Source organism: Helicoverpa armigera, chromosome 17 (genome assembly GCF_030705265.1).
Source record: "Helicoverpa armigera isolate CAAS_96S chromosome 17, ASM3070526v1, whole genome shotgun sequence".
Taxonomy (NCBI): domain Eukaryota; kingdom Metazoa; phylum Arthropoda; class Insecta; order Lepidoptera; family Noctuidae; genus Helicoverpa; species Helicoverpa armigera.
The window spans coordinates 5,976,814-5,991,588 of record NC_087136.1 but is presented as its reverse complement, the minus strand read 5'-3'; the positions used below and the strand labels follow the sequence as shown (position 1 = coordinate 5,991,588).

The following is a 14,775-nucleotide window of genomic DNA, read 5'->3' as shown; positions in this document are numbered from 1 at the left end:
TTCTAAAAATATCTCCCGGGACTGCGGTTTTACTGTTTCTACTGACTTTTGTCTCGATAATGCGAGTTCCACATGGGGGTGAAAACACAGTTTTATTTTAAAGTCGATTCGACTTTAGTTTGCTGACAGAGTGCAAATCAATCATCTTTTTGTATAATTCAGGATATATCACAAAGGTCAAATTGCTTATAACAAATAGTAATTTCTAGACACTACATGATAGTTACATTTGAAATCAGCAGTGTTAAGGGTTATCTTGAATCCAGGCGAGGTTATGTTTCATTCACAACTTACATTCATAGTTGCTGATAACAGTCTTCTGAATCACACCCCGTCGAGTTACAAAGGTGCGTTGAACATGTGATTTCAGCACGAGATCTAGATGCAATCCATAGATGAAAAGGTTAATCAATGTTGACTTTGTTATCATTGCATCAACTAGTAGACTTCCACAACTAATTAAAGGGATTTCATAGAATTTCTTTCCTCTTTATACCTATTTTCTTAAGACAAAGTCAAAGGTTTATTTTTATACTCAACGATCTGCTTATTAAAAAAGTTGGGTGGATACTTGGTCCTATCGGGGATGACACGGCACGGAACTTCTTGGATATATGGACTCCTTTTTAAAAGTGTTCTTCTGAGAAATGTTTACTGCAGATTCCAAAGTAACTGATGCGTTCGCAAAATCGTAAACGTTATCACTTTTATTGGCTACCGTGTTTACTCTGATGTGCAGGGGTCATAAACTATTTATTTCTTTCGTTAGTAGGTGCGAAAATTTAACGGTGACCACCGGAACAGTTCCAAGAACAGTGATGTAAGTGATTGAGAATCGAATATCAAAAGATCTGTTATGATCATGATTAAGGTTGACAAATTTTAATGTGAATAGCTTCTCTACCTAGCACTTATGGATCTTTTTGGTTTTAAAAGCCGTATTGGACGCTCTATTTGATGAATTAAAAATAGTTTTCTACCCAAATTAAAACCTGAGTTATTTATCACCTAGGAAAAGGATAGATTTAGTTCTTGTTCTGAGCGTAAATCCAGCAGAAAATCCACATTCACCAAAGACTATTTTAGTTTAAATGTAAATAAAATGCTATCGGGAAGAGAGATACTTTGGAATGCTTGTATGCAATCTGACGTAACGAAATCTCCAACGTTATAAATTGGCACTGGATTGGTGCAAACAGAAACTGTGTGAACTATGTGCGTATCGTGTAACAGTTGCTAAGCCAATATTACTTTGTACAATTCTTTATACAATTCGGATTATGTTGACAAATGTTTCGCAGTGCAATGCATCTTTGACAGTTCAAACACTTATCTTCCCAATTGCAATAACGTCTATCTAAATCTTTCATAGGTATGAACTGAAGAAACTTCAGACTTTCTATTTAAATATACACATATATTTTGTCCTTTAAATATAAGTAAGTTACAGGTAAAAGATATAAATAATTTCGCCCGCCCACGGTCTTTCAAACGGTGCCAGTCCAAGTTCAGATTGTTGGGTTTCACGATTTTCTCCCGACAATCAAGGACAGATTTATGTATCCTTTTCACGGCCTACGCATTACTAGATCTCGTTCTATGTTAATGGATGCACCATATTCTCAAAATAAAAATAAATAGTGAGGAATAAATGTCGCTGTTTCTCTGGACCTTTCTTGCAATCTTGACTTAGCTGTCAAGAGATTTTTATAAGGCTTTGAATTTAAACTTGAGCATTGAGCTTTTATTTTCATAAATCCGTATTATTGAAATAATTTAATCGAACTTTTTGACTACAGATTTATCGATATTAGGTACATTGTGAGAGGTATTTGGAAATCGCTTTCCTAAAACGATTTACTGCCCATTTGCTTACCGATGTCATTTAATGTATCTATTATGTGGACATTTGGAGAAATAACGCCTAAAATGTGGGTGTTCAATTTAACATTGATGTCTTCAAAAACGTTTAATGATACAATTAACCTATTCCCATTTTAAAAGGTGTCTATTTATCTAACATTTCGAAACCTTAAAAGTTGCTACAACTAACAATACTCGGATCTCATATTTATCTAGATTGAACAAATAGTAAAAACTATAACCTTCTCTGGATTTTTCAAATATTTGCGGGTAATATCTTTGGTAAAATAAAACTAAAAGTCTCACTTTGCTTCTTCTCAGTTTAATAAAAGGTAAAGTAATATATGCATAGTTGTCCTGAGTGGGCGAAAAACCAAGCAGGTTCAGTGTCTTCCAGGTTCAAAGTAGTTTACATCTGACAATGTAGGAATGATGTACAATCGAGAACAAATGTGTTAAGTTCAATACAATACTTATAAATCCTATACCTTAAAAAAATGACTACTTTTAAACTATATCACGTTGATATTATTTTAACTGAAAAGTTTATCTTTTCATTGATACATTTCTTAGTATGTTTTATAGAGGTACCTACTTAGTATTTATTTTACATCATAATATCTATTTATTATAGTTTAGCAGTAAGGATTGAAGACTTGACTGTACTTAGACACTTATTTACCGTATTTGCATTTAAATTGAATGGGACCTACTTGGAAAATAAATATGCATTTTGGTTGTTCTTTTAGTAAACGGTTAAATTGTAATAAAACCTTATTTGGTAGGTTACGATCAATTTAATTAAGAGGTATCATTAAAGATGCGAGGACTATAGAGAAGGCTTGAATGAAGTTTCTTAAGTTCATTACTTATACCTCAATTATATTAAAAAACACATGTATTTTTTTTCAAAAGAGGCGGCAATAACAACAGTGTATTTATTAGCAACAAAAAAAACACGATTAAAACAAGCAGCTTGAATAAATTACACCTTAGCCTAATATGATAAATGTTAGACCAAACAAAGCACCAAACAACATTATAAATACAACTTTGTTGCTAATGTCGTAATCAATTTTACACATAATCCATTTATTTTCCGCCTTCATATCGGACAGCGGTATAAATCATGAATGTTCACCTGTTGTACTATGTATTACATTTACTACGCTTGTGAATGGGACATGCAAACTAGTGTTGGCCCGTGTCGAAACGATACTTCAATTTCCGCACAATCTCTAGCGCCACCGTGAGACTTTGTAACTATCGATGAATAGATAATTTGCGGCTATAAACCATTCATATTACTTTACTAGTTATTTGCGTTTAAATGCTTTTGAATGGATAAGATAGTGTAAACTTTATGACAACAATAGAATAATCAGTATATAGTATATGCTACCATTCATTTTAATTTCGATTATCAAATGAAGTCAAAACAGCACAATAAATCCAAATAACTCCGACACGTTGTGCAGAAGTTGTGATAAAAGCGATTAATTGTACATATTTACAAAATTAAAATATAAACATCTTGTTTTGAACTACCTAAAGTCTGCAAGTCTCTTCTGAATAATGTAAATAAAACCACAATTATCAGGAATAATCTTAGTGTTTTTTTAAAAACAAGAATCTAGAATCATTCAACAGACTCAAATCAAGCTAACCCAGAAATATAACTGTCATAATATCACGAAGAGGACAATACCGATCGTGAAACCTTTATTATTAAGCTTTTCCTTCTTTTCAATAGTTTATAATTCAAAATACAAAAATAGGATTTAGAAAAACTAACCATACAAAATCATGAAAAAGGAAGTTCGTGATGCTTTTTCTTTTCTGGTATTGTATCGATAAAAGGAACTGAAGTGTAACAGTGACACATCACTAGTGGTCGACCTTTCCGTCGGCAGGCAGGCGTGTGACAGGACGAGTTGCAAGGCAACGATCTCAGCCACATGCAAATCTTATGCGGCTGACAATCTAATTAGCACCTTTATCGCGTGCTCGCCGTCTGCCAGTAATGTCATAATCATTTATGAGTCCACCACGGGAAAAATGAAACATGGCGACAGCCCTTCATATATTATACCCACTTAGGCAATATTACATTCGAGCGTCAACTAGATAAACGACGACATCTATTGTCCATAAATTTCATTTACAGTTAGTTAATAAACACCTGGACAATCTTTTACGTAATAGAAATATTTAACACCTCACAAATACCATGTAATACTTCTAACGAGAATGCGATTTATTCGCGCAGTTGTGCATTCATTAAACACTGGTTTATGTAAAACACGTAGTATGAATTTCTCACACAATACTCGTACGACAACAACGGTGCGGCCGACTTAATTTTGCTAGCCTATTAACATTCTTTCTATAAAAACCAGTCTCTGGGAATAGATACCTAAATACCTACCGGGTTTCCAAGTATGTTCGTGATAGTATCTCTTACTAATCTGACACTAGACCCTCTATGCACGTGGCCACATGCGAAACTAGGGTTGTCAGTGCTAGACAATAGGCCGGACATGTCATGCTTATTAAAAGCTGTCTGATTAAAATAGCACAACCTGTCCATAGCATGTGAGTAACATTGATTTGTTTCTTTACTAGAAATTACTTATTTTCACTATATTTTGATTTACATCTCTTAGCACTAAGCGCAAATTCAAACACAATGTTTGCGCTCGCTGTAATTTATTTCACTGTTATTTTACATTAGCTTAGAAAGGAATTCGAACATAAATAACGAAAATATTAATTTGCAACGATCAACTGTCACATAAATTAGGGTTTGTGTGGCAGACTATTGATAGCTACAATATCTTGATATATTGTTATTGCTCAATGTTCCAAATAGTCGTTTTATTTAATTAAATAAAGCTGCATATAACAGCTCTCAAATCTTGCTGTGCCTTTCATTATTATTCAAAGGAATGACATATACTGCGCCTTTGCTGCAAAATTCCTGATACAAATTGCCGTGGGAATGCACATTTGGAGGCAAACCGACACAGCGAAATATCTTCATCAAGAAAATAAAATTACCTTCGGAGAATAAAAAAATCTTATCATATGCAATTTGTAACCTGAATAAAGTTGATTTCTATCGGCGGAGGTGAATACAATAGGACATTACACGATAGGTATTCCGATAAATCTCGGCCTACGCATTTGAAATGTGTTACATGAACGAACATGCGCACGCGATCCTAAATCGGTGTTCTACGAAACTGACGGTTGTCAATGTAAACGATGAGGGGCAATGTCATCAAACGCCCGCACGACTCAGGTTTCATTCATTCGTCTAGATCATGTAAATACGAGTAAACATAATACACATTATGTATTTAGACATTTACGTGTCGTTCAACTTTGCCAGCGTGAATTACGACAGGTGTTGTGTGCAAATGCAGAAGCATTAGTTCATGCCAAAAGGTTGTTCGAAATTTCTTGAGCAAACTGTTTATAATTCGAACTACATGCCCTTAAAGGGAAAGTTTAATGAGATTTTTTTAAGTATTTCTTCGTAATCACCGTCAATCATATAAGGTTGTTGATTTATCGTTACAACTTAATAATTGTGCAAAGCAGGACTTATCGTACGCGACACAATTCCATAACGGCTCTTAACATCGTGACAATGGATGAAAGTTAACAAAAAAATATTCGTATTGATTGATCTAAAAATAAATAGACAATCTATGATCTATTTTTATTCCAATTCCCATGCACTGAGCTTACTTTTACAAACAATGGTTATATGAATTATTCATGACGTCTCGCAGACAATGCAGTGTCAGTATTCAACCCAGTGACGAACCTCCCCCTTGCTCCGTGTTGACTCAAAGCCATCACACATCGAATGTAGACCAACCACAAATCAATGTAGGATTTTCTATTCAGAAAAACTGTTATGCACTTTACAATAAAGAACCTACTTGTCACGGACTTCTTGGGTTAATTTTCCCCTTTCTTGTATTTATTATCGATAATCAATACAGCTGGCCATTCAGAAAATGCAATTGCCAAGTTAATATGGACAGCCTGCAGCATGAATGGAGCTTTACTTTGATGAATGACATCTTTGGTTGATTTCTTGACCTGGACTATTGGTAACAAAGTGACAGGCGTGACAGGTGAATGGTTGACGAATACTTTTTGTACTTTCAACACAAACGACTGGTCAATATTTTCCTAAGAATAGATGTCTCTCCCACGATTGTTTGTTTGTATGTTTAACACGTTTAAACATTTTATAAAAAGTATTGCGGTTGCTATTTATTTGTGTTATATGTAGCTTACGTTACCACGTATCTGTGTCCGATAAATTGGCACAAAACGTGATAATATAATCAGACGTCAGAACTGTCAAATTTCATATTCAAAATGTAGTTAAATATTTGGTTACATTACATTATATTGTAGCAGATGGTAAGGATATTAGTAAGTAAATGTATGACAGTTTAATTAAAATGAATATGAGCGTATGAGAAGATTATCATTAAGCTGAAATTAACCTTTGATATTAAAGAAGTTAATATGAAGGAGCTTACTAATTTTCAGCCAAGAAAGTCAATATTACGTACGAGACAAGATTAATTTGTTAAACCAGATTTGCTATGATAGGCTAGTTTACAAAGTTGAGCTAAAGTTCAATAGTCTGCGGTGACGTGGGATGTACGTAGCCGATTTACTTTGAAGATAAGATAATATTTATAGGTATACGTAGGAAGGTACCAAAATTATTGCACCTTACAGGTAATGCGTAATTGTTAGCACAGTCCCGCAGGCAAGAATATTGTTTTAAGTTTCAGTCATAATATAAGACTCGCAAAGGGATATCACAGAGGCCAAAACAGAACATAATAACGAGGTCCTATTAAAATCATGGCCAAAAAATGATGTCAACGAACTCACACAAATGACACAAAATGGATCACTGCAAGCAGTCTCTAACTAAAATCTTAATTTTCCATAACCCATAACTGATAATAACTTCACAGTAGACTGTAGACTGCTCCGAATATTACGGATCGTTAATAACGAGTAGTCATGAAATCTGGATCAGACAGTCGCCATTTGTCGGGCGTCTTTACTAATGGCACCTGTCACTGTGACGCCGACTCTCGGAGACAATAGCCGACAGAAAAAATGAGTCGCATCGCCACTCGACAGTCTACAGATTCCCTTGAACAATTTCCGGGTCTTTTTGTTTCAAGTGTACATTTATAATAGAGACCCGCCCCGTATCTGACTCGGGTTTTTCTGGGGCTAATATTACTGTACAAAAAATCTGTGCTTTATTGCCTATCATTGATACTGTAGTCATAAAAACAAATTAAACTTATCGTATTGTAGGCTAAATTATTATTAGGGTTTCCCACGAGATGTAACCTACCAACGCAATCAATCAAACTGGGGTGACAGACAGCACGTAGGCCGCTGCTTTGCCTAATGGTTTGATTGAACTATCAATTTTGTTTACATCTGACCTCTGTATCAATTAAGCCTGTTATGTATATCTAAACCATCTTCAAAATTGGAAGCTTTTCATCATTCAATGTCATATTCATTAACGTTATTGGTTTTACAATTACAATATTGTACTAATCAATTAGGCAAATGGGTGAATGGTCGGGCTATTCTTTCGTTTAAATTGGTTGTTAAGTCATCATATCTTTGAAAAGATTGCCTTCACTCGGTAACAAGTTCGAAGTGATTCCTATTTCACATAGCTGTGTAGATATTTTCGAACGAGCTCGGCACTCGGCAGGGCAGTCGGTTCATAAAGGGCAATAATTCGAGCCGAGCATAACCGGCGCTACCGGTCCTCACAATGGCTGCAGACAAAGCGCGAGTGCGCGTGAGACGATGACGGATGCCCCCAGCAAGCGCATTGTTAAGCCTCCTTCACATCAAGCCACTACAAAACTATTTACTAAAAATTCTATCCAATACTAACTATATATCATCCTCTTATCGATTGAATAAATTATTATAATTGTAAACGAGTTCCACGTGGCTTTTAATCAACCAATATATACAATACTTATCTTGTTTTTAAATGCAAACGTTAAGCGTCGTCTGTAAAAACGTGAATGCATATAAATGCTCCTCATTACTTAAACTCTCATAACAACTCAATGCACATGCAGTGGATATAAAGAGATAGGTATCTTATAAATTACCGGTTTTATATTATTTATTTTATAATGTCACGTAATCAGGATGCTTATTAATCATGAAGTACATTAAAAATAAATCATTGAACTCGTAAAATCACGACAAAGCTCTTATCATCGTGAGTAAAGAGAAGTGAACGAATAAAACAAATCGCGAACAATTAACCAGCACATTAAAAATAGAACATTTATGATAAGGGACTGTGTAAAGTTTGCATCAACGTCAACACACGTCTTATGATTTTCACGAATTATTTCTGCGAAGGAAGAAAAGTCTGCAGCGCAATCTTATTTTATCATCTACTTACTAGTTTTAGAACTAAATATATCAATATTCCCTGTATCCTGATATAGGTTTTCGTAAAGAATATTTATGAAAATTAACTTGAAGTAGGTACTCAGACTCGTAAAAGTGCTTCAAGCTAAGTACATACTACCGCAAGTAATTATTATTTTAATTTAATGATATATATCTTTAATCTCGACGTTCTTCGTCTGTCCAGGAAGTGATGTACTACGCAAAACTTGATTATTATTGAAAGTATTTAAATAAGGAACTTGGTATATTATTTTTAAAGAAAAAAAGGACCTACTATGAGTGTGCCTTTGAATAATTGGAATCCTTTCCTTCGCTGGTCAGTTGTTGGCGCCACCGACCTGTCCTTCAGCCCGACCGTACAAGTTTTTGTAGTCCGAGACCATCACATTATCTATATTAAGCATTAAATTACAACCTGCAATTTAAATTCAATTATTCGAGCTTAGTTAAAATTACAACCAAGTAATCCTACGTGATTGGATGGTGACCGACAAATTTATTTGTACATCTACGGCCGACATTTTCAGTTTTGTTTGTCATAAGTTCACAGATGTTACCGGGGCCCCTCGAGTTTCTCCACTTGTTTCATCTCATAGAGATATCATCATCCTCCGAGCCTTTTTCCCAAACTATGTTGGGGTCGGCTTCCAGTCTAACCGGATTCAGCTGAGTACTAGTGCTTTACAAGAAGCGACTGCCTATCTGACCTCCTCAACCCAGTTACCCGGGCAACCCAATACCCCTTGGTTAGACTGGTGTCAGTCTTACTGGCTTCTGACTACCCGTAACGACTGCCAAGGATGTTCAATGACAGCCGGGACCTACAGTTTAACGTGCCATCCGAAACACAGTCATTGGTGTCTAAGATATACTTAGAGATAAGTGTTAATAATACTTACACACAGATATGAATTATATAACTGACCAAATTACTAAATGTCCTCAAAACGAGACGAGCACTAAGTCCCATTATCAGATGTTTGACTAAGACCGTGGAAGAGATTGAGTCCAGGCCATACGTCATTATTAGCCTAGGCACGAATCGGGTCAGCACTAAGATTAGGTGCTGTACACACACAGATATAATTATCTTTGCTGATAACAATGATACTACGTGATACCGCGAAATCAGAGAGTTGTAAAGATTAACATGTTTATTCTGCGTGCGATGTCATTATTTTACTTGCGATATTATGTTAAAATTGATGTAATTTATTGATGGGTACATGGGCCGTATAACTGACTTCAAAGAAAGTCCTATTTTTGCGAAATAATTAATCTTCTCACACTGCATAGAACGTTAATCTTTTGATTTTAATAACTCCGTGTCGTGTTAAACAAAATGTGTATAATTATTTTAACCATTAAACTCGATAGTAAATACACGATAATATCCAGTGAACGTTACGAATTTCCTAGTAAAAATACCAGCAGTCTTACTTTACAGTTTCATATATCATGAATTTCATTAAGCTATGAAAGTCAACCTTAACAGTCCTTGTGGTTACCAAGCCGATTTTATTAAATACAGAATAGATCAAAAAATTTACACAGCTGTAACGAAGCGGGTTGCTGTTGTAATATGTACTTAATGTTTGATACAGGTGGCCCATATTGGCACGCGGCATGTGGGTGTGCTCACATAGGCTAATTAAATATGGCACAAACGTGGTGTCACGCGTGGTTACGCATACGAAGAAAAAATATAAAAGAATCATATTACAATATCGATGATAATAATTAAAAAGTTTTCGTAAGCTGTTGTCACGTTCGCAATCACCACAATTATGTCCACCCGTTAGGTCTTTTGTCTTTATATGAAGCACTTTCATTCATTGTGTAGCTGTATCATTGTTTAAATGCCATAATCGTCAGGTGAAACTGCGCTAACTCCTAAGATAAAGTGGGTAACTCGTTGTTGCCGTGGTATAACGTTAATTACAGAGGCATAAAGCGTCTCAGTAAACATTTTGAACAATCCGTCATGGCGCCGAGCCCTGCCTCCCGTACCGAAGGACCAAACAAAAACAAAGAGCGCAGCCGAGGTGCTGGCGCCTGCGTTATCGCGGCACGTGGCGCGTGGGCCCTGCGCCCTTTCATTCTTATTCCTAAAATAAATTCCTTCATAGAAAAGCACGTCTTGTCCCGCCCATTGTTTTACTCTTTTTCCTTCTTAGCTTGCCTGACACGTAACGTACTGTGGGAATTTACAAGTTCACTACTTTCATGTTAAAATTGTAGCACAATGTATGTGCATATTTGTAGGGAAGACCGCTTATTTATGGGTTAAAATTGTAAATAACTCTACGGCCTGTCAATCATTCGTGTTTTGTCGCGATGCCGATGAAGAAAGCTCTGCCATATAAAGAGAAGTAGTCAGCTATTCTTGGTGTCCCCCGTTGAATGCGGTCAGTTTTTTTGGCATCAATAAAATTATATTATGTCTCAATCTCAGCCTCTGTATCTTGTAAAATGTTATTATGTTAATGTCTCCACATTGTCACTTCATTAACAATTTTACGTGTTCAGCTTTACATATTTCTTGTCATAACTGGTATGGTGAGACGAGAGTTGTTCCCGACATAAAACAAATTATTGTTATAATGAATTGATTTCATAAAAAGATTACTGTATCTCTGGGACGTATTCCCAAATTTTGTGTACATATGAAGTGAGAAGATAAACGTAATTATGAATAATTATATAACCTACGAGCCGGCTCTCAGATAGAGATAGCGATCTATAGGCAGCGGTCGCGTACATCGTACGTCGCTACACGTAGGAACACTGTCGCGGACCGCATTCATTTATTTGACTTCTATCTTTTTAATTATAACATAAAATAACTTATTTTAAAGTAGGACTATTTAAAAAATATTCATGGTAAGTGAGTGAGCTGTTTCTTTGATATTTTTGCCTCTTCTGTGTGTATTAAATTATTTTCGCGGTGTAAATATTTAAATTTTACGTTTTGATTTTTCTGATCGTATTTAAATAAAATTATAGCTTCCTCAATATTGTGACATTTAAATTGGCCACTCTTAAAATTATGTCTCTGTTATTAACCATTATATCAATAGGTATGATCTATAAAAAATCGATTGACGACTATGAAGGTACAAAAACTAAGTATGAGACATGTTCTGATTAATCTGTATTTTTTGTTTCAGGTAGTGTATGATGCCAAACCAGCTCAGAAGACGGATGATGAGTACATTATCAATATCCAACTACAAGCATAAAGCTTCGTAAATGTTACGACGAAAATTGTTAGGACAGTCCTTTTGTCGGTAATAGTGTGGTGACATAAAAGTGAAATTTTAAGACTTATATTTTTAAACGTGGACTCAAAATGGGCGTAAATGAGTTTCGGGTGCTCAGAAAGATGGATGTGCGGTGTTCGTTGTTCAAACTGTTATTGTTCCAAATGTTGGTGGCTTGGTGTGCCGCCAAGCACGTCACGATAGACCTCACGAAGTCCACTGGAGACGCGGACAAGGATGTTCAAGATACCATAAAGAACCTATTACATACTGGTAAGTTTTTTTTTTCTACTTATAAGTGTTGTAGGTCATCAAACCACTGACGCACTATTTACGTTTTTTCTCCTTCGTCAGCATAGAAAATGTGTTCAATAAACTGGTGTGATAATTGTTTTTATGAAAATAGCTAATTCATCTATTTAATACGGCTTCGACAAGAATGATTCAACTAGGTATTGAGGTCATATTAAATAATTATGTAGTGGCAATAGTTCGCTGATTTTTTATTTAAAATCAAATTATTTACACGTGACATGCAAATAAAACTTTGCTTTTTATTTAATTTTAGTTATGCAGAAAATAGATAGGTTCTTATAGTCATCAACTGAGATTAGTATAGAAATAAATTATAAACTAAGCAACCTATAACTGAAATAAATTAATTCATTAGCTGTGAACTCTCATAAACTTTGAAGAGTCATTTGCAAGAAATGGGTTAATGGTATCGTAGGCGATATCCAGCTATTTGTCTTATTATTTATACAGTAGTTGCGAATTTTAAAACACCATTATAATGACTCGTAAATGTCTAGAGCTGGCACCGATTCATGTTTTGCTTAGATGCTTTACAATATAATAAAAGTGATTAAATGCCAAGATGCATTGTAGTGGTATTTCTGTGTCAATTGAACTAGTTTCAGATCTGCTAGTATTTAAAAATATATATTTATAATTTGCTGTTTTAAAATAAAATTCTGCGCCGACAAGCCCATTCATTGAACTACGAGTATACGTCAAATTAAAATTCCTATGTTAATCAAAACTAATATAAAATGTGGCAAGGCGTTAGAGGTCAAAATCTTCGTATAATTCGATATATCAGATTTACAATTAAATGTGACACGTGACAAGGGTCTGCCAGCGGATAAAGTATCATTTCCTCGGATATCGTCACGCTAATCTTAAATCTTTGTTTTGTAAATGTCACTTTAGATTGAAATACTCATAATTGGATCCGCAGCGTGCGTGACAGACGTGGTTTGAGATAATTTAGGCGGTAAATACAACCGACTTCTAAAAAGAGGATTTCGGTTCTTTAAAACACTCTTGAAAATTTTATTATCTTCTGGAAATAACTATCCAAATCTTTGGTATAGATAATACATGTCAATTTCTATTTTCGCGTAAATTATAATCGACCGAACATTGTTTTACAATATTTATTTCCGACCAATAATCACAACAATCAACCAATAAACGTGTTTTCAATAAATTATTATTGTTAAATCATATTCGATATGATATACCTACAAGAGACTACGTAACACAAGACCAGTATCCACGAACATATAATTATTTTAATTACAAATTTCATCTACTGACTCCGACCACACCAGTAGTTATTTAGTCATTTCCAACTTGTTATAAAATACTCGAATCTCAATATTGAGTATCCATTTTAAGGTCGTTACCTACCGCATAAAATCAACTTATGAAGGACTGTAAAATTAAACCCTAACTAAACTATAATAATATGGCGAAGTATTGTGTTACTTACGAACTGACATTTTGCCGCACACTGATATCTTTGGTAGGACATTTTATTATTTTTTATTAAGCTTAGGTACAGCATGGTAATGTCAATACAAAAATAGGTCATTAAGAAAGATTTTCAAAATAAATTAATTGTAATTTAGCTAGGAGCAGCATGTAATTAAAAATTCATCATCAACATAAAATAATGCTTACAACGCTGTCTATAAAATCATACGATGTGCCGATTTTTCTGTTAAGTTTTAAGTAAATAGAAGTGATGTAATTTCTGCGTCTGCATTTGTTCGTTTAGACATTCTGGCTGCATGAAACTACGATTGTCGTACGTAATACAAATGTATAATACTTACACCTGCAGCGAATTAATAAACGGTGTACTTACCTGATAAATGTAAGAGCATCTCAAATTCTCATACGAATAAGCAGTGGCCGATGGAACATGAATTAACCAAAGCACTACTGCAGTAAGAAGTTCTATTTGCAGGCTTAAGAACATTTCAAAAATAGATCGCCGATAACGTGGAGTGAGTTGAACTGAAAGCTTCAAAATGAAGCATAAACGTAATCAAACCAATAACCGTAAAGCGCCAATCGGTGGCGGGATTTATAAAACAAAGCTGTTAGTGAGCGACACGGTCATCGAACTTTCAGTCTAAATTCGTACCTGCTCAAAAGTGCGTCTACGCCCTAAGCAAAATTTCCAAAACTCACTTTATCCCATAAATTAACAGTTTAATGTTTGATTATCATATCGTAAAAGTACTTAATTATTGCCCAAATTTATCGCTGGAAAGTGCAAAGTATAACGATCCTGATTGTCTTATCTACTAAGCTCAATATTTGGAGAAGCAATCTTATCAGAAGTGCAGAAAGGCGCGAATCTGTTGATCTTGGTGACGCGACCCATGACGTAAAGCTGTCAGTGTCGCCTGAGGACGCGATCGTCAATGTAATCGTGCGCCTGTTCACGTATTATTCGGTGGCCTGCACTACATCATTTATAATTAATTATTTTTTTTATTTTACATATATATAACTGTGACGATCATACAAACCTGACATAAAAATATCGTCATTAAGCAATAACCATAGGTAAGCCATAAGCCATTTTACTGCAATATTTTTATAGACACCTGTACACAGTAAGAGTCGTTTAGTCACAATGTAAATAGTTACGCATGTTATATTTTTTACAGGAAACTATATTAAGACGTTTGTTCTTGTCACATCAGATATAATACCTTTGTTTGCACACTCTGATTATGTACAATTAAGGGTGATGTAACGTACTTTTATCGCCCCATAGAAATTAGTTGTGTTGCTCGGTGACTTAGAAATAGGCACAGTTTACGCATTTGAT

At 34.9% G+C, this 14,775-nt stretch overlaps 1 protein-coding gene across 2 annotated transcripts in view; it reads left to right on the top strand.

Annotated features, from left to right (window-relative positions):
* Window positions 1-14,775, top strand: part of LOC110374357 (A disintegrin and metalloproteinase with thrombospondin motifs 7) — a 70,582-nt gene that overhangs the window by 9,375 nt on the left and 46,432 nt on the right. Inside the window, exons 1-2 of one of the 2 annotated variants that reach the window (XM_021332035.3) lie at window positions 11,118-11,262; window positions 11,550-11,915. In XM_021332035.3, the coding sequence (XP_021187710.3) occupies window positions 11,732-11,915 (184 nt within the window). In that variant the 5' untranslated portion in view covers window positions 11,118-11,262; window positions 11,550-11,731. Of the gene's footprint in view, window positions 1-11,117; window positions 11,263-11,549; window positions 11,916-14,775 lie in introns of those variants that run through there. The other variant, XM_021332033.3, reaches the window with a different exon arrangement.